This window comes from Mastigoproctus giganteus, chromosome 9, assembly GCF_048544385.1.
Source record: "Mastigoproctus giganteus isolate SK-2022 chromosome 9, ASM4854438v1, whole genome shotgun sequence".
Classification (NCBI taxonomy): Eukaryota; Metazoa; Arthropoda; class Arachnida; order Uropygi; family Thelyphonidae; genus Mastigoproctus; species Mastigoproctus giganteus.
Window position 1 is genome coordinate 81527119 of NC_143583.1, and position 20951 is coordinate 81548069.

Sequence of the window (20951 nt, forward strand, 5' to 3'; positions counted from 1 at the left end):
TTTTGACCGACATTTGTGCATCTTTTCACTACCGTTTATTATTGATTAGGAAATATCCTATGGCACCGACTGCAACTCACAAATACATGGTACCTTATGGGAATGTGGCGCTTGCTTAGTGCAGATTCACTTAGCGCTCTGTTTTTCCGGAATGAATTATCAGCGTTAAGCGGGGATCACCTGTATTTGCCATGTTTAAGAGTTTTTATTTTTTTTTATTCCTAAAATTTAGCAGATTATCTGGTGTTTTGATTACCCAAGCAGATTTATTTCCAGTTTACTCAGGATAACTTGGAGTTTGCTGTATACTGGTCATGTCTGATTTTTCTGTAACCCATGCTGCATGTTTCTGTTGCCTTAAAGTCATCAGTGCACAACAGGAATAGATCCTGTTGCGAAGCTGTCTCTTCACAGTGAAATATAGATTCCTATTGTGAGGCAACATGTCTTTCAGACACTTACATGAATTATCTGTGAAAAAGGACTCCTCTCTTCCAGATTTTGTGGTTAATTTCAATTTTTCATGAAGACCAACATTTAATGAACATGCATAGTGACATGTCTTTCTCTGTATGTGGAAGCCTGGTGTCTGGCATCTAGTAGATTTTGTTTTCCTGAACAAGGTGTCAGAAGTTATCTTTTGGATTTGATAGATCCATTTCCATGGCTAAATGGTCAGAAGTGGGAGAGCAGTAGTATATGCTCTGAGTAGACTGGAGTTCAAGCCTACAATTGCTAAATATGGTTGATCTGCATTGCACCAGCATGGCAGATTATGTTCCATTCATTTAATATGCACAGGTCTGGAGGCCTCGTTTTAGGAAGGATGTATATTTGCTTGAGAGTATACGGAGATGGGCAACAGGATTGGTGAGGGGAATGAACGATCCTCTTACCAAGAGAGGCTGGAGACCAGGCACCTGCGAGGTGATCTGATTGAGGTGTATAAGGCCTCGAATGGGTTGAGCATGCTGAATTCTGATGGGATTCTTCCACTTGTTCAGATTACAAACCTAAGGGGGCATAAATTCAATTGAGGAAAGACAGCTGTAGAATGGATGTGCCAAAATTTGCCTTTAGCCAGCGGGTGGTTAATTGCTGGAACAAACTTCCATCTGTTGTGGAATTTGACAGGTTAAATAAATTTGAGGAACTGGACAACCATTTAGAGGGAAATGGTTGTGTGAACACTTTTTTTTTTTTTTTTGGCTGAGGCTACATAAGCTCATATGCTTGCTTTCTTGCATCACATGCCACGATTACTATGACTTGCTGAGGGGCCTGCCATCCTGCAGTGGGTTGACAATCACTGCAGATTCATCTTATTATATACACACACACACATGTCTAATTGTCACTATACTATAGTATTAATAGGAGCAAATATCCTCATTTATGATATTTAAAACTTTAATATTTAAATCTAATTGACATCACACACACACACACACACACACACACACACACACACACACACACACACACAGGGTGTCTATAAATGGTGGGAATACTTGCAATAATTTATTGCATATGGAGTAAGAGAGACACCATGTTTTATTTATACCATGTGAAAGAGAAAACATGAAACTTCCCTAGTTGTTACTGCCGAGGCGTGTAGTTCCATCATTCACCGCCAGTTGGCATTAATTCTGAGGTAGGATAGCTACCTCTGAATCTGGGCATATCCTACCTTGATATGCTTCAGCAATGGTTGATGCCTCAAGTTCAGGAAGATAGTGATGACTATTTACCAGTAAGACTGGGCCACTCCACACTTCCATAATGACGTTCAGGCCTACATTAACACCGAGCTATACAAGTGCTGGACTGGAGAAAGGGACGTCCCTTTTGTTTATGTACCACGTCTGCCTCGTGACATCCAGGAACTAAAGCAGAGAATTGAAGAAGCTACCAACACGGGATATGCTGAATAGAGTATGTCCAGAGTTTGATTACCATGTGGACATTTGCCATGTCACACATGGTTCCCGCATTGAATCGTTGTGATGTGATGTAAAAAAAACTGACATTTTCTCGTTCACAAGGTATGTATGACACTATTTGTCTTAGTCTTTGTGCAATCAATCACTGAAAGTGTTCCCACCATTTATAAACACCCTGTATATGGAATAACAAAAAAAGTGGAAACAAGAAGGCAGAAAAATGTGGAAGTAGTCAAAGGCAACAAATGCTAAACCTGTGTAGAGCCTGGATAACAAAGTGAAAAAAAAAAAAAAAAGATAGTGATAGAAGGTGGATATAAGGCAACAATTAAAATGTATAATAAGAGACATGTAAATATTCTCTATCTCCCTTATTTTTTATTATTTTTTTCACTTATAAGTTATGTTTACCAGATATACCATCCAGTTCTTATCTAGTTCTCTGCGAATTGGATTGAGAAATGGTAGCTCTTTACTTCTGGCACTGGAGTGTATGCTGTGTCAGGATATAGCTTTGACCTGCATCCTAAGATTTGATATAGCCACATTTAAAAGTAGCAGATGTCACCATGGTTTGTCAGTTTTATCCATATTTGGGATGTATAAAAGGCCCGTAAGTACAGGTAACCCTCATATAACAGTTGTTTGGTTTCTACAAAATCTCGTGTAATGCGAAACAGTGTTATACAGGACTAAGATTGAGTTACATACCAAAAATATGGCATTTTTTATAACTATCGGAAACTCAAATTTTATGGTAGTAATAACTTATTATTTTAACTTTATTTTTATAATAAAAAAGGTAAACTGCAGCCATTATCAACCCACTGCAGGATGGAAACCTCCTCAGCAATTCATATAGAGGGAAATGGACCATAATCTGCCATGCTGGTCCATTGCGGGTTGGCAGATCAACGTATTTAGCAGTCAGGAGCTTGAACCCCCTGTCTACTCAAGGAGTGTATGCTGCTGCACTCCCACTTGGCTCTGGAGGCCTCTATTTTTATAAATAGGAGTAACTTAAATAGTAATAACTGAACAAACATCTTGCCTTACAAACTGTGATACATTATATGTGAGATAATGTACGTTAATTTAATTTTATTCCTCTTCATTGCTGCTAAGCACAATCTCTTCTGCAGCATCTAGATTTTTGTGTACCTTCTGCTCTCTTTAAAAGTCATGAACTGCACTCTTCGAAGTCCCAATTTTATGGTCTCAAACAACCACAAGCTCAATAGCACAGAACCTAACCCAGGGATCTTCCACCAAAGTACCATGGACCCCTGCTTTAAATGATTCGTGAAAATCGGAAGAATATTTTCCGGTTAGCAAAATAAAAATAAATTTATGCTTATGTACATAGCTTAATACGTACTGTAATATGTACATACTGATTGATATTTCTCTTCACTGACTTTTTGGCTGTAAAATTTAAAACAGTAAAAATGATAAGCAGTTAATAACATGGCACACAAGTTGCAACAAATATGATATGGAGTAATGTGTTTCTGAAGATTTAATTTTTATATGATTGAATATTTCATTGAAGGGCTCACACCTGGTGAGTATGGGCCTGGCACACCCAGGATCCTGAGCTGGATATCTTCATTCTTCTCTTTCTTGGTGATTCCCTTCTACTTCTCTCTCTGTCAGGGTAACTTGAATTTTTTTTTTTTTTTTTTTTTTTTTTGCTGTGCAGGCCTCAGGCATCCTTGCACCATGTAGCTAAAAATATTTCACCATAAATTGAAAACTGACAATTCCAGCTATTGATACTATAGCAAATGCAAGAAGATCAAGCTTACTACCCTTTTATAATTAGATTGCACTAACAGAAAATCCCAATAAACTGGAAAGTGCAAATTATTTTTGTTTTATGGTAGTGACCTCCAGAAATGTGCTTTAGAAAAATATCACTAAGGTGATACTAGCAAGTCAACAGCAGGGATTCACAAAAAGGAATGGAAACTTTGAAAATTGCATCTAACATAAAGAGGTATTCAGTTTGTGATTACACATAGGCTATTTTAGTGCCACCAATGATGTTATGCTTCACTTGTTGCTTACTCCAATAATATCTACAATCATAGATATTATTGGAGTATTACAATTCTAGGTAGGAACTGAAAAAAAAAAAATTATACGAATATTACATGCTCCTATGTCATCATGGTATATAAAGGGCCTTTCATTTAAAAGAAGGGGGGTCTATCTTGCTTTATTTTTGGTGTAGACCATTTGTCATCCAGATATTTTATTTGTCATATTTGGTTTGATGTTAAAATTGGACTGTATATTAATGATTGAGACTTTGTGTGCGACTTTTCAGGGGTGTGGTTGGCCCAGATTTCTTCTCATTCACGACAACGCAACTGCATATGGATTTCCGGTGGTGGAGGAATACCTCGAAACTGAAGTTTCAATGAATGCCATGGCCAGCATGATCACCAGATTTAAATTGAACATGTGTGGACATCTCATTGTATGGTGACAGCCAACTCCTTGTGACTTGGTGAGCTGAAGTCTGCACATCTGGATCAATTGGGTTTGTTGCCATACAATCGTATAGACACCCTTATTGAGTATGGTTCACTGCTTTCAGGCCTGTGTAGCTGTTGGAAGGGATCATACACTCTATTGATGTCATGTGATCATATTTTAGAGGATCTTGTAATGTGACCTTTTTTGGTAATTCTTATACAACCCCTATAAATATCCCTTATACCCCTCCGAAGTTCGTCACTGTCTCTTCATTACATCGTTATTGTATGGTACATCAAGGTACCAAATTTTGTCCCGCTTCATCACAAACTGCATGAGATACACTACATTTTGTACTTTTCTGTTAATTTTGCTGAGCAGTGTAATTATGCTAGATGCAAAACCAATACACCATTAAATTCAGCACACAAAATATTGTTAAAAAAAGTTAAATACAGGCACTCCCTGGCTTAAGTAATACTCGACTTACAGAAATTAATCTTTACGTAAGATTTTGTTGGCTGGTGCAAACTTAAAAAAATTGTGCTAACTTATTTTGCATCCTGTAGGAATAAATGGAGGTATCATGAAAATATCGTAATGTGAACCCAATAACATGGTTTTTTTTTTTTTTTTTTTTTCCGGAAGTTTAAATTTCGTTATATAACTAAGCTATTTATCTCTCTAAAAGGTCCATTTTTTTTAATGGAAATTGCACTACTCTTTCATTGTTATCATATGATCTGTTATAAGAATCAATTTTGAACGCCTTTGTGATATTTTTCTAAAACACATTTCTGGAGGTCACTACCATAAAACAGTTTGCACTCTCCAGTTTATTGGTCTTTTCTGTTAGCGCAATCTGTTATAAACAGGTAGTAAACTCTATCTTATTGCATTTGCGATAATACTGATAACTGGAATTCTGTGGGTTTTTATGTAACAGTATTATGGTGAAATGAGTTTCCACCCCCCCCCCCCCCCTCACTAAAATCTTCAATCATATAAAAGTAAATTTTCAGAATCTTCTTCTCTTCATTCCTATTTACTTATTACAGTGGTTGAAAGGAAAGGGACCAACGGAAAGTGAAAGTGCTGGCAGTGCTAGGAAATGAAACGAAACAAAATTGATTCAGAAATGAAGATAATTAAGAAGTACGAAGCAGGACAAAGTTTGTCATCTATTGCACGGAATTAGGTCTCGCTGCTGCAACAGTGAATACTATTTTAAGGGAGTGTGCCTATAAAATAACACGTTAAAGGATCAATGCATTTAAGATCAACAATGATCACAAAACAGCATTCAGGTGCTATATTGAAGATGGAAAAGCTATTAATTATGTGGATGGAAAATCAGAAGCCAATGCCCCTGAGTCCAATGGCTAGTCAAACAAAAGCAAGAAGTATTTATGAAGATATTAAGGATAAGTATGGCGAATCCCAAGCCAAGTTCGTGGCAAGCAATGAGTGGTTTAATAGGTTCAAGCATCATGCCGGTGTCCAAAACATTAAAGTATGTGCTGAAGTTGCTAGTGCAGATTCTGCAGTTGCAGAGAGATTGTGATGTCTTATGTGAAAACTTTCCTTCTAAATCTCCACAGCCCTCAACTTCTGCAGTGGTGTGCTTATATCAGCTGGAGGCACCTCTGTGGGCAGGAGCAGCAGGGCATAGCACATGCTTCTTGATTAGACCGGGGTTCGAGCTCATCACCACCAAATATGGAGGATGCGGAAAGGTCAGGGAATGACCACTGCATATCCCCAGGGCAATATAGCCTTCTTGATTAGACCGGGGTTCGAGCTAGTCACCACCAAATATGGAGGATGTGGAAAGATCAGGGAATGACCACTGCATATCCCCAGAGCCTTAGTTGCTAATGCTCCTAAAAAAAAAACCAAATACCAACAAATATAGCTTATCAGCTGGAGAGTTAATTCTGGCGGTGATGCTTGAAAGGTAAAACTTGCTGACATTATGCCCGTCTCCTCTTTGTAATTTTATAATTTTTGTAATTTTGTACACTTGTAATTTTTCCTGCGCATTAGATAAAAAAAAAAAAAAAAAAAATTTGAATTAACTCTAGTTATATGTTCGTTGAACTTTTTTTTTTTTATTTATTATTTTGCTTCAGTCAAATTCAGTGCATGTTAGTTGCAAGTGCATAAGTCCCTAAATGCATAAGCATTTAGGGCAATTCCGTCGCGTAAAATTCGACATTTGATTAGAGTTCCATGGAACGCAACCCTTACATCATTTGGGGAGTGGCTGAATAAATAAATACCTTTGTTACATAGTGTTATTAAATAAACAATAAACAGTTATCATTCTGTAGGTTGCTAAGTTAGTTTTTGCCCATGTTAATTTTTCTCTTTTCATGACTCCTGTATTTTAATATAGTGGAAATAAATGTAATTTGGAATTTTGTCTGTTTTTATGTCGTGTTCTTAAATTAGTTTTTTTTTTTACAGATATTTCTGTGGTTCTGAAACTTGTAAACAATGGCCATGGTGAGTACAACTTAATTCCCTTTAATTGTATAATTTAAACTCACACTTACTGTGGTAATTATATATAATTGAAAGACATTAAGTAAATAAAGTTTTTAAGAAACTGTATGAAAAAGGTGTTCCACTTATTAGATTTGCAACAGTAAGTATAAAGTGACCCCATTAACTTGGGGTAATTGCACCAAAATGTACAGTGGGCAAGTAGGCAGGTCACCTGATAAAGGTCCAACTTTTTTAATTTCTGAAAATATTTAGTCTTTCAATATTTTATGTAGACATTTGCCAATATTTCATCTACTTTTCAGCTTTTAAAAGAAAAGCACTTATCTACTTCTTAGGTTTTAAGAGAAAATTAAAAGTATTAACTTAAAAAAAAAAAAAAATAGTGCTGAATATTGCAAAAAATATTTTTAGCCACAGAAACATTAGTCTTTTATTCTCCATTTTCCAGTTTAAAGACTTGTGTACTAAATTTCAAATATGTACATGCAACCATATTTCTACTTATGTGTATCAAATCTAAGGTAGAGCATCCAGTTGTTATTGGTGGACAGTGCAATGTTGAGTCAGCCTGGTGTGAAAAAAGCATTGGGAAAGAAAAAATGAGGGTAGAAGTGTGTTATAAGACTAATGACTGAGTACAATAAACAATTATACAGAGAAATAGAATGGGCCAGTAAATCAGAATGTCTTATGGGGGATTTTAACTTCTCAGATATTGACTGGAACTTGTGAATTGGTCACGTGCACACTAGCAACAGTTTTGGGATTTACTGATGATTATTTTCTACAGCAGCATGTTCAAGAGGCACTTAGAGGGAGTAATCTTGATCTGATTATCAGCAGTGATTATTTGTGTATTAAGAATTTGCAGGTAAAAGAACCTGATGTGGGATTTACTTAAAGATGTAACTGCCATCAGGGGTAAGGGGAGGGTTTTTGCATGCTTTAGTAAAGGTGACTACAGTGGTCTGGTCTTCTTTTTTTAAATTCTATAAGGGTGCTCTCACGTAAAACGCAGGTGACCGATTATTTGGAACCAGCAATGACACACAGCTGAAGCTTCTCACTGGGTATGAACACATAGAAAGCAGTGACCGGTGCAACTTCTCACTGGGGTAAGTTTTACGGGCGCTGCTGTATTGCAGAACGGTAATCCCTTTAGCTCTCGGGTAAACACTACCGTAAAATTTCTTATTATCTCTTCCTGCAATTCAGCGGGTGTCCTGTAATTTTCAGGTGAAAACTTATCAAAAGATAAATAATTAGGGGAAAAGAGAGGGAGCGGGTTGTTTACTAATGCCCATTGCAGGACATTAGATTAAATATTTGTTGGCATGAGCACTGAAATAATTGAAAGAGGAAGGGAATAATGTTTCTGCAGGGGAAGAATTTAAAATTTATCGAAGGGGGGAAAAAACGCTAAAGTTGCAAAGTGTTCAGAAGTTACTACATATGAATATGTGTTATGTATTGATAACAGTTGAGGAGAATGAAAAAAAAAAAACAAAACTGGCAAGATGAGAGGAGGTAGCATAGCTACAAATCGAAAAATGAAGCATAACAATCAAAGACAAAAATAATATTTTAAACGTAAGATAGAATTATATTCATAAGTGTATTGTCCGACGCCAAGCAATCCTGGAGTCTCTTCCAGTGTCAAACACCAGAACTGCACAGGGAAAAAAAAAATTCAGTTTTCTTGCAATCATTCTTTTTTTAAGACTTACCTCCAAAAGGGTAAGGGGTGGGGGGGGGGTTACGAGATCTAGATAAAAAAAAAAAGAAACCAGGACACTTTTAGTTTTAAAAATGATAACAATTTAAAAATGATATAATTATTATTAAAAAATTACAATGCATACTTATCCTTACTGCCATTTTCAGTAAGTTCGGATTACAAAGTAAATAATTATAAAATGTTTTTCAATCCATTCTGAAATTATATGCACGAGAAAGTTAACAAAATACTATTCAGTATTTGTCTCCGTATTATTTATAATGTTGCTCCATTAATGAAAATACATGCTCTACGTTCCATTGTGGGGTAAAAAAAAAAAAAAAAAAAAAAAAAAATAGAGAGAGAGAGAGAGATTGATTTAAAAGCTCGGAACATATCTGGGAACTCTTGCATTGATTAAAGTATCCAGCCCACTTTCTATGCAATTATCATCTTTCTTCTTGCCCAATTATCTTTTTCTCAGAAATTCCTTAAAATTCATAATTTGGTCAAATAATCTAATATTATAGATTTTTGATTATACAAATGATGATAGTCCACACAAATTTTTATTAAAAAAAAAAAAACAGCGTAATACAAATATTAAACCCGGTTATATACTTCTGTGCCTCATACCATATAAAATAGATTTCATAGATTTTTTTTTTATATATATGAAATGTATATTTATGTAACACAGTGCATTACACAAATATACATATTTATGTAACGCACTGCGTACATAAATCGACAAATTGTTATATATAGTGATTTTTTTTTTTAAATTGTAATTGTTTCTGTTGTAATTAATTTCCTTGGCTTATTTCTTTTCAACATTTCTCCATTGCTGAATACGGTGCTGTTTCTTGTATTCTGTGTATCTTGTAAACTCCTGACTGTTTGGTCATCCCGGAGTATAAACTGAAAATTTATTATTTATTTATTCCTGTTCGAATGTAATTTTTCTGTTTTGTCCCATGTTGGTTGTCGAAGATACACCTTGGGAAAAAAGCTTCAATGTCCATGTTGCAATGAATGTGTGGCGTTGACAACCAGCGAGCTTAAATAAAAATTCATTTAAGCAAGCAGGTGGATTAGCACAACCAGCACTAATCAATTCCGATATGTTTTTGCGGACCCCACTATCTCGCGTGACTTAGTGGAGAGGGGGGAATGAATCACATGTTCCATTAACAGATTAAATTTGGATGATTATCAGTGATTTTTTAGGTATAGCTTAGTAGTGGAAATCATACAACATGCATTTTTCAAATTAATTAAGTTTCATTTAATGTGAACTGCAGAAGGAAAACCAAGATTAATTAGAAGGGAGGAAATATGAAACTGATGGGTGTTATCAGTTATTGTGTTGTTTAAGGTCTTCATTTAAAATACAATGCATATTTCACACACTGTGCAGGCTGCAATTTGTTGTACAAAGCAAAATAATAAATTTTTTTTTTTTTTTAAATAAAAAAGTTATTGTTTTCAATGATAATAAAATTTAATGTGATGTTTTTAGAAACAAAATATAAATCTAGGAACTGAAGTAATGAGAAGTTCATTTTAGATATTCCAAAACTATCTTTGTTGTCATAATGATTATTTATTTATTTTTTTTTCAAGATTTGAAAACAATAAGAAACAGATGGGCATACCCAATGTCTGTACATTACAGTAGGCATAATTTTGAATATCATAATTTATGTAACGAATGGGAAGTTTCTAAATATTCAGAACAAATAGAGAAACGCTAAGTTTCAAATTCGAATAATAAAAACACTAACTGGCCGACTATTTCTACATACAGTATTTATTAGCACTTTACAAACAAATATAAGAAGAAAACAGAACTGTTGTTACTTTGAGAAAATAAAAAAATGGTAATTTTTTTATTTTGTTTTTTTCAACATTTCTCCATGGTAATAGTAGTAGTGGCATGTGATGCAAGCATATGAGCTTATGTAGCATCAGCCAAAAAAAAAAATTTCACACAACCATTCCCTCTAAATGTTTGTCCAGTTCCTCCTTAAATTTATTTAACCTATCAACTTCCACGACAGATGGAAGTTTGTTCCAGCAATTTGTTCCACCACCCACTGGCTAAAGGCAAATTTCTGCACATCTATTCTACCTCTGTCTTTTCTTAATTTGAATTTATGCCCTCTCAGGTTCGTAATCTGAACAAGTGGAAGGATCCCATCAGAATTCAGCGTGCTCAACCGATTCAAGGCCTTATACACCTCAATCAGATCTCCGCGCAAGTGCTTGGTCTCCAGCCACTGCAATTTGCAGAATTTAAGCCCCTCTCTTGGTAAGATGATCCCTTCATTCCCATCACCAATCTTGTTGCCCTTCTCTGTACATGCTCAAGCAAATCTACATCCTTCCTAAAACGAGGCCTCCAGTACTCAAGGCATGGTCTGACCATTGCCTTATGCAGAGGGACAATCGCCTCCTTTTTCCCTGCTAGCAAAATTCCTGTATATCATTGACAAAACCCCATGACCTGCCCTGGCTGCCTGTCTGCATTGCTCAGAAAACTTCATATCTGACTGCACAATTACTCCCGGGGGGGGGGGGGGTTGCCGGAAACTTTGCTATGGAGACTAAACATGGGTTTCACCACTTCAAGCCTCGAATAAGCAGTGGTGGTATTGCACCGGTTGAACATATTCTGCCTTGGAGATTGCCGCTGTGTTGCCTGATTCCCAGGAAGTGAGCTCTGGTGTTGAGTTGGGCAGCTGAGAGCTGGACGGGCCCCTCATTAATTTCTTCGAGGGCATCTATCCTACACCTCAAACTCTCATAGATGCCCAGTAGAGCACTGAGTTGATGTCTAATTTCTAGACACTCTCTGCACCTGGCACACACATTGCACATTTTTTTTTTTTAAGGCTGTGATGCATTGGGGAATTGCCCCCCTCAGTTTTCCCCCAAGTCACAGCACTCCTGCTGCTTTGTGCCAGTTGCTTTGTTGCTCTAGTCTGGGGCATGATATTTTAAATTAATAAGATCAATAAATTTAATCAATTAATTGTCAATACTATGCTATCTAATAGAATCCTAAATGCAGTGATGCGTATTACGCTATATAATTATGTTAGAGCTACCTAGTTACCACAATTAAAAATTTGAATTCTCTACTACTCTATACAAAAAACAATGGCTGCAAAATTCGAACGAAATAACTGTTTTATGTATATTAAGTAGTAATTTACAAAAACTCTATCTAAATTAAAAATAACCAGTGTAACAATAACTGTAAGACTATGTATAAAGTACAATATAAAATAACAATTAGGTAAATAAAAGGGCAAACACTTATCGCTTTTTCGGAGCCTATAATTCACAGCTGTAATTTTTAGAGTCGGCACCCTCCACTTTCATAGTGGACAAAAAGAAAAAATGCTGTCTGTGCTTAATAATTGAACATAAATGTCAGTAAACATGGATTTAGCTTTTAAAATTGTTTATTTGGTATATGAATAGATGGTAGTATAATAGCTGTGCCAACACAGTTGGAAAGTAAAATAAATAATCGAACTCCAGTGGGTGCACTGGATGTTACATAAGACTAAAAGTGGAATTTTAAGATGTCACTGTGGGTGTGACATTGGACTGCAAGGGGGTTAACCCCTGTAATCCACCTTTGTATCATCAACAAACCTAGACATTAAACTTGAATACCTTTTTATTAGTGCTGTTAATAAATACTTAAGGTTAGTCCACGAAGAGTAGTGGTCATTAAATAGCCACACTGTGCCTTACTATCCATCCCTTTATCCAAAGGGTCACTTTCTCACAGTGCTGCACCTGCTTCAATTTGTACGGCAGATGTTTATGTGGAATTTTTTTTTTTTTTTTATGAAAAGCCCAAACATGAAAGATACCTATAGTACTTAGTGTAAAGTAGGCAACCAGAACAAGAACTGGGCTCCACACATTTGCTGCATTACCTGTTCATCAAAACTCAATGTGTGGGTGAATTGAAAGGGATGTTTTATGCCTTTTGCAGTGCCCATAATATGGAGGGAGCCAACAAATCGTGTCACAGACTGTTATTTCTGTATGGTGCCTCCTATTAGAAAAGGGATGATGGTGAAGAAAAAGTGGACAGTGATGTGCTGAAATATACCCTCTGCAGTTTGTCTGTGCCCCACCCTGAAGTACCTATACGTATTCCTAACCCACCTGACTGTTTTCTGTACACTCTGATGGAAATAAAGACACTGATGAACAACATGATATACTCGAATAAACATGTCAGCTGCTGAACAAGTATACAAACACGGAGAACATCCTCTTAGGTGTACACTGTCAGAAGTATGAAAGGCATATATATGGTGATTTAAAGGTAATTGCCATTTTATTAGGTCTACAAAAGGGTTTCACTAAGTATTGTTGCTTTCTCTGCAAGTGGGATAGTTGTGACAAGGATATGTACTATGAGAAAAGGGGCTGGCCTCAACAAAAATCATTAACGCCTGGAATGAAGAAAGTAGCATTTGAAACTCTGGTAGATCCAATTCAAGTTTTGCTTTCACCACTCCACATCAAACTGAGGCTCTTGAAAAAATTTGTGAAGGCTTTGCAAGTGAATGGTCCTGCATTGACTTACTTGCAAGAGAAGTTCCCAAGACAGTAAAGAGAAGATTGACAGGCATTTTAATTCGTCTGTCAATAAGGCAACTTTTCAAAGATTAACAGTTCAAATGTACCCTTAGTGATAGCGAGAAATCAGCATGGAAAGCCTTTCGAAATGTTTAGATTCTTCCAGAAATGTTAAAGCTGGCAACTACAGGCAGCTTGTGGAAGATCTCATTACTTCTTATGAATAACTGGGGTGCAACCTGTAATTGAAGATGCATTTTTTGCTCTTACCTGGATTTTCTCCTGCCAAACTGTGATGCTGTTAGTGACAAACATGGTAAGTGCTTCCATCAAGACATTATAGAGATGGAACAAAGATCCAAAAGCAAATGGAATGCCACAGTGTTAGCCAATTATTGTTGGATGGTGAAAAGGGATGCTCCTGAAGCTGAATAAAAGTGAAAGGCGAAAAGGTTCAGTGTTTGATATAGATATATTTGTAGCTACATCTTACTGCCATATGAATAAAAAATACCTTTTATAAATATAAAAAACTTGTTTCGAAAACAAGAGCCAATCTGCCATTTTAAGCACTATTTCCATGTTTAGCACTCAATCTATAAAGTAAACTTACTTTCATCATGCCTGTAATAAGATATGACCCAAAATTTGTTGTTCAGTGTAATCACATCAAAGGTATTGCTTTCTAACATGCTGCTGTAGAAAATAGTCATCCAATAAATCTACAAAAGTTTTGCTAGTGTGCAAGGACCAACCCACGAAAATGGAATTTTACTTTCTCCACAATAATGGAGAAAGTAAAATTTCTCCATTATTGGATATTCCGATTTACTGGCCCACTTGTACAGTTTGTTGTGCTCATTATAGTCATTCAGCCTATCATACACACTTCTACTCTAATTTTTGTTTTCCTAGTGCTTATGTCATACAAGACTAATTCAACATTGCACTAGCTAACAATGTTAATGTAATGCACTATTTTAGATTTGCTCTTTACTAAGAGCATACCCCCCCTCCCGTCCTATCTGTATACATTGTACTCATTCTACCACTTGAATTATTGCTATTGGCCAATCCTACGTTGACATTACCGTATCTAACAGAACCATTAGCAGCAGAATTAAGAACTGGAAGGGCCAAAATTAGTGCTGTTCAAGTGACTTTCAGCATTACTCTAAAACAGTTGAACTGAAAATCCAACATATCAGATCCCATACTACTAATGAAAACCCGAACAGACTGGTGCAACTCCCGTCTGAACAAGCCAAATAAGTTAAATAGCTCATTATTGCAGCTTGTGAAGCCTCAATCCCTTAGTGGAAAAGAAGTATCAAAACGTACCTTTGGGGACAACATCTTACCAACCTTAGAAACTAGACTAGACAGTCTGGAAAATAGTTTCAGCAGGCAACGAGAAATTGGTCTGGTGGCGGACTCAACCAGATCGGGCATATCCATAATCCAGATCTGCTTGAAGTTGATATCATCAAAAGGGTCTCAGGAGGTCTTTCCAGATCTCCTATAGAACTGTTGCAACTCCTGCATGAGAGGGATGAGGTTTTTCCCTGCTGATGGAAATGTGCTACTCTCAAAATTCTGTTAAAATGTCTTAAGATAATCCACACTCGTACCAGCCTATTGCCTTACTCTCTATAACTGGAAAAATTCTCAATAAATTAATTGCCACCAGATTTACTGATGCATACAAAGTTGAAAGTCTGGACTTGCCCAACAAATATGGATTTAAAAAGAGGCTGTACAGTGAGGAAACCATACCATATGCAGAACTCAGAAGAAATATACTCGACCTCTTTGTGGACTTCAAAGGACCCTTTGACACCCTCTGGTAGAAAAGTGTCCTGGTGAGTTTCAGAGAGGCAGAAGTGTCAAATCCATTATGCGAGGTTATCTCCAGTTTCTCTGATAAGTGAACCAATATTGCCTCCTTTCCCCAGGGGTCAATACTTGGTTCACTTTGCTTGTATGTGGTGCTTGACATCTAGCTTATGAGGATCACCAGATTGTCACCCAGTTAGCATATGCAGATGATTTGGCCATTGTTACTTATGGAGATGAGATGACAACTAGAGGACATCTCAAATCCCATTCTTAAAGACTTTGCTGAATGATGCAACAAGAATAAGATTGAATGTCTCCACAATGAAAACAAGACATGCTTCTCAAAGGGTCCTTGAATGACCTAACTCTCCCCCTTCACTATCCAATATAGAGGACAAAAAAAATAAATAAATAAATAAATATGAGAGGTTTTACAAATATCCCCTTCACTATCCAATATAGAGGGCAAAAAAAAAAATAAATAAATATGAGAGGTTTTACAAATATCTGGTAGTCCTAGATGATTAATCCTCCTTACCACACTGCAGCTATCTCAAAGAAGTGAAAATCATCGCGGGAAAAGTAGCTAGAGCCACTTGCAAGGACTGGGGTCTGAAGGGACCCTCAGTGAAATTATACTATGAATATATATTTCTCCCCTATTACAACATATGGTGCCTGGGGGCACCAAATAAAAGCTTCTGCTGTCTGGCAAAGATGACTCAGACCCAGAGAATTGTCCTCAGTCTGCAGGATGGTTTCCACTCCAGTCCTGCAGGTCATATGCAGAAAGCTGCCAGTTAAGCATGCTATTGCTTTTTGTTGTGTGAAATACCATCATAGAAAGGGCATCCATCAGGAACTTGATGGCATTATCCTGGACTTGAACAATCCAATTCGAACAAAGAAAACTAGAATCAGAATGGAGCTCGTGAACCTCTGGACTTGGAATCTGTCTCCTGAGCAGCACTACCTTCAGGCTTATTACAACAGTGCAGGAGTTTAGTAAACACCATCTCAAATGGTTCAATCCAGGACCTCATACCATGTACCTCATCTCCAGACACTTCAGTGTGAACATGAAACTTAAACTTGACCTCTCTCCAACTGCAAGCTGCAACCAACTGGAAACCTCTGAATATATATTGCACAATTGCCCATTCTACACCAGCACTGCATTTCAACCTCCACATTCAAATTGGATTCTCCACCACAGAGGATACTCTTTTTTTTTTTTTTTTTTTTTTTATTGCCACTAGTCTTTCCTGGCATTCTCTCAATTTGCAAATAAAGTCTTCAAGAGAAGAACTTTATTTCACAGACTGGAATAGTCCATCTTTCTCCAACCTATTGCAGTCTTCAAACTGTGCTGGAATCTACTCATACAGTGCCAATTACCTATTACAATGACCATATTTCAGTAACTGACTTGTCCATATGCCAGAACCTTTGTTGGCAACTGATCTTGACCTTTCTTACTACTGAGGCACCTCCCTAGCCAGGTGGGCAGGAGCAGCAGTGCGTAGCACACACTTCTTGATTAGACCGGGGTTCGAGCCCGTGACCACCAGATACAGAGGATGTGGAAAGGTCAGTGAATGACCACCGCATATCCCCGGAGCAATATGGCCTTAGTTGCTAATGCTCGTAAAAAAAAAAAAACAAAACTTGCTACTGATTATCCAGACTTTACTTACTGCTTGGTATTTGAGTTTAAATCTTGATCTTAACTCATACGAACTGATTGCTGACTTCATCTTGGGGAGGGACTTCCTACTGACCGAGGATCATGCTGGTGGGATTTCTCTGCTGGCTCTAAAGACATTCTCAGAGTGGGTTTTTGCTAACCCCATAGCGATAGGAAATAGCAGACTTTGGTCTCCCAGGGTGGAGTTTTTCCAAGCACATAGCTTGGATGTGCTAAACCCTTGTGGGGTGGATAGACACCTTTTCCTTCCTGTTCTTTCAACTTCACTTAAGTAATTTGTCTTCCAACTTCCAATGGGATGCCTCTTTCATTTGCCTTTTCTTTTCCCTTGACCCTAAATTTCTGCTTTCCTTCATGCTCATTTCAAGACTTGTGCTTTCTCAGAATTCTCTGGGAAGTTCAGTAAGAAATCTTGTGGTGAAGGATTGGAGCCGGTGGGTGACTGACCTGTGGCTCCTTGCCCATGGCTGATAAGTCACCAGTTGCTGGCCTCCAGCATTCCAACACAACTCTTCACCACACTTCAACTACACAGCTGGCATTGGCTTTTGCCAAGTACAGATGACAGAGCAGCAAATAGGGAACCCTGGAGACTGCATGTAAGTATATATATTACATTGTACTCCCTGTATCAAAATTCTGCAACCCTAATATCTGAATGCCATCACATCTCTGATATCCCCCCCACACTGCTGCATTTGACGTGAACACCACTTCAAATACTTTAAATTTATTTACTATGCCCCTAGTGTTGGTGTACATGCAAGTATATGCACAACTCTTCTTACCCTTAGTTCCCCTAACAGAGCCCATGTATTTCTGTGTTCCGTGATGACCCACAGCAGACTTTGAAATCTTGTACCTTGCTTTCCGGGATGCTGCATGTTTCAATAGGAGCAGTGCAAAAACCACTTTCACTTCTATCTTCAGATATTGTTAATGCAGTTATTGTGTACCCCCCAGGATAGCATTTTTCTGACTTGCCTAACACTTCCTCAATAGCATCAGCAAATATTCTTGCACCATTTCTATTTAAGTGTATCCCATCCCTGTAGAAGCAGTCTTCTGCTAACAAATACAAACCACACAGAACAGTTCTACCCCATGAGCCTTCTACAGTCTCTCCAGAACATAATTGATTGACGAGGCTTGTGTACTCCCTCCTATATGTCCGGACTGAATTGCGGACTCTTAAATTTAACCCTAACTTGCAACTTTTTTAAACATTGCTCTGTACTTGTTAAGTTAGTTCTCAGATATATTCTTAATGTCATTAGTACCAACATATACAACAATATCACCTTTTGTCTCCTTAAAATATATCTCCTGTATAGTGTCATCAACATTTTCCCCCTGGCAGACATACCCTTGTCCTATTCCACCTATCCTTTTTGCACAGTATATTTCCTATTTCCCTGACAATAGCTACCTCCTGTGGGACCAGTACATTCTGCCCTGTGGGTTGCTACTTTGGTGCTCGATGCATAAGTGTAACTCTGGCATTGAGGTGCGCAGCTGAGAGCCCAACTTAATTCCTTCTAGGGCATCCGCCCTGATTTTCAAGCTCTCATAAATGTCCATCTGAATGATGAATTGCCATGTAATATTCTCACACTGTTTACATTGAACACACACAGACCTCTCCCTTGGTTCATGTCCTGTTCCCAATAGATCTGCAAACATCAGACAAGCAGCACATTTTGCAAGGCTGTGATTCGAAGGACCCCCCCCCCCCCATCAGTTCTCCCCAAGTCATAGCACTCCCACTACTTTCAGCCCTTTGCTGCTCTGGTCTGAGGCATGATTTCTATTCAAATTGAATTAAGTGAATTTGAATGGAAATCATGTATTTATGTAGTAATACATATTATACACTGGTGTTCAAAGAAAGTGCATCACCCCTTAAAATTGTAATTGTCATCCGAATAACATAAGTATATGGCAATATTTCTTACAGGTTGCATCAGATAAGGTTGACATGCATAGGCGATGACGTAAAATTATATCGCTGTTACTTTCAGCTATATAAGCACACTCTGCAAGAGTTGCAGTCATTCCTTGCTTGTGTCAGGATGGAGAGTTACGTGTAGTTGACACCACGAAGAAAGAGTGATATTGTTGCTTTACGTGAGGATGTTCTTCCCCGTCATATGTCTTGTAAACAGTTGACAGTGAGTAGATTTCTTTCCAAACTCAAGAATACTGGTTTTGCTGATAGGGAAAAAAGGAACTCAGTGCAAACCAGTCTCTATGCCAAAACAGGACCCTGTTTTGAAGTACTTATGCCTTAAAAGCTGTAAAGCTTCTTTGTCTGAGTTGAAGAGAGAGAGGATGAGAAGAACATACAAGAGTGGTAGCAACTGCAGTAGCAGTTAGAACTGTTACTTGTTACTTCTTAGGATGCTGGGCTACAAGTCCTTTAAAAATGGACTTGTAGCCCGTCGTCTTAAGAAGCCCCTCCTCACACAAAAATGAAAAAGGCCCGATTAATTTTGTGTAAGGAGCATGTGAAATGAAGTCCAGTTATTTTCTCGGATGAGAAGAAATTCAACTTGCATGGCCCTGATGGGAGACAAACGATTCGCCATAGATGCGGTGACGAATACCATCCACACTGTATGGTGTCTACACTGAAATTCCCCACCAGCCAAATGATATGGGGTTGCATTTCATATTGCAGAGTAGGTCACCTGTAGTTTATAAAACGTTCCATAAATGCCAATGGATACCTGGCTATATTGGAAGGCAAATTGCTGCCAACCATTAGAGACCATTTCAACTTGCCAAGTAACTTCATCTTTCAGGATGACTGTGCTCTTTGTCATCGGACAGAAAGTGCAAGTAGGCACTCTGTAGTTACTTTAGCTTAATTTCTGAGGTTTGACAGTTATGTTTACATCCTGTAATGTGATTGGTTATTATGATGTGGTTACAAAGGAACTGGATGCAAAAAATAATTTTGATATCATATATTTGGATTTCACGAAAGCTTTTGACACTGTTGCGCATGGAAGACTATTGTACAAATTGGAGCAGAATGGTATTAAGGGTAAGTTGCTACAATGGATAAAAGGATGGATAAGTGGGAGAAGACAGAGGGTGGTAATCAATGGGTGCTGCTCTTCGTGGACTTATGTTATTAGTGGAGTCCCACAGGGTTTGGTGTTAGGTCCATTGTTTTGTATATTTATCAATGATATTGATGAAGGTATATCAGGCTTAGTGTCAAAGTTTGCAGATGATACAAAGGTTGGCAGGGGTTGTTAATGGCAGTGTGCTACTGCAACAGGATCTAGATAATTTGGGGCAGATGGGCTAAGAAGTGGCAACTGAAGTTTAACCTTGACAAATGCAAAGTACTGCATATGGGTAGAAGCAACCCCAGAGAAACGTACCAACTGTGTGGTACTACACTTAAGGTGGTAGAAAATGAAAAAGACCTGGGAATAATTGTGCAGGCAAATATGAAGTTTTCTGAGCAATGCAGACAGGCTGCCAGGGCAGGTCATGGGGTTTTGTCAATGATATATAGGAATTTTGCTAGCAGGGAGAAGGAGCTGATTATCCCTCTGTATAAGGCAATGGTCAGCCACGCCTTGAGTACTGCGTACAGGTCTGGAGGCCTCATTTTAGGAAGGATGTAGATTTACTTGAGCGTGTACAGAGAAGGGCAACAAGATTGGTGAGGGGAATGAAGGGATCCTCTTACCAAGAGAGGCTTAAGTTCTGCAAGTTCTTAAGTTTAGGCACCTGTGCAGTGATCTGATTGAAGTGTATAAGGCCTTGAATGGGTTGAGCATGCTGAATTCTGATGAGAATCCTTCCACTTTTTCAGATTACAAACCTAAGGGGGCATAAATTCAAATTAAGAAAGGACAGATGTAGAATAGATGTGTGGAAATTTGCCTTTAGCCAGCAGGTGGTTAATTGCCGGAACAAACTTCCATCTGTCGTTGTGGAAGTTGATAGGTTGAATAAATTTAAGGAGGAACTGGACAGGCATTTGTAGGGAATGGTGTGTGTTTTTTTTTTTTTTTTTTGGCTGATGCTGCATAAGCTCATACACTTGCTTTCTTGCATCACATGCCACTACTACTACATTTTTTACAGGTAAAAATTTGGTTGGAAGAACTGT

At 37.7% G+C, this 20951-nt stretch overlaps 1 protein-coding gene across 3 annotated transcripts in view; it reads left to right on the forward strand.

Moving 5' to 3' along the window:
* Positions 1–20951, forward strand: part of LOC150080488 (uncharacterized) — a 169178-nt gene that overhangs the window by 60041 nt on the left and 88186 nt on the right. For all 3 annotated transcript variants that reach the window (XM_090381855.1, XM_090381853.1, XM_090381854.1), the window contains exon 3: positions 6897–6935. In XM_090381855.1, coding sequence (XP_090237981.1) covers positions 6927–6935 — 9 coding nt within the window. In that variant the 5' untranslated portion in view covers positions 6897–6926. The remainder of the gene's footprint in view (positions 1–6896; positions 6936–20951) is intronic.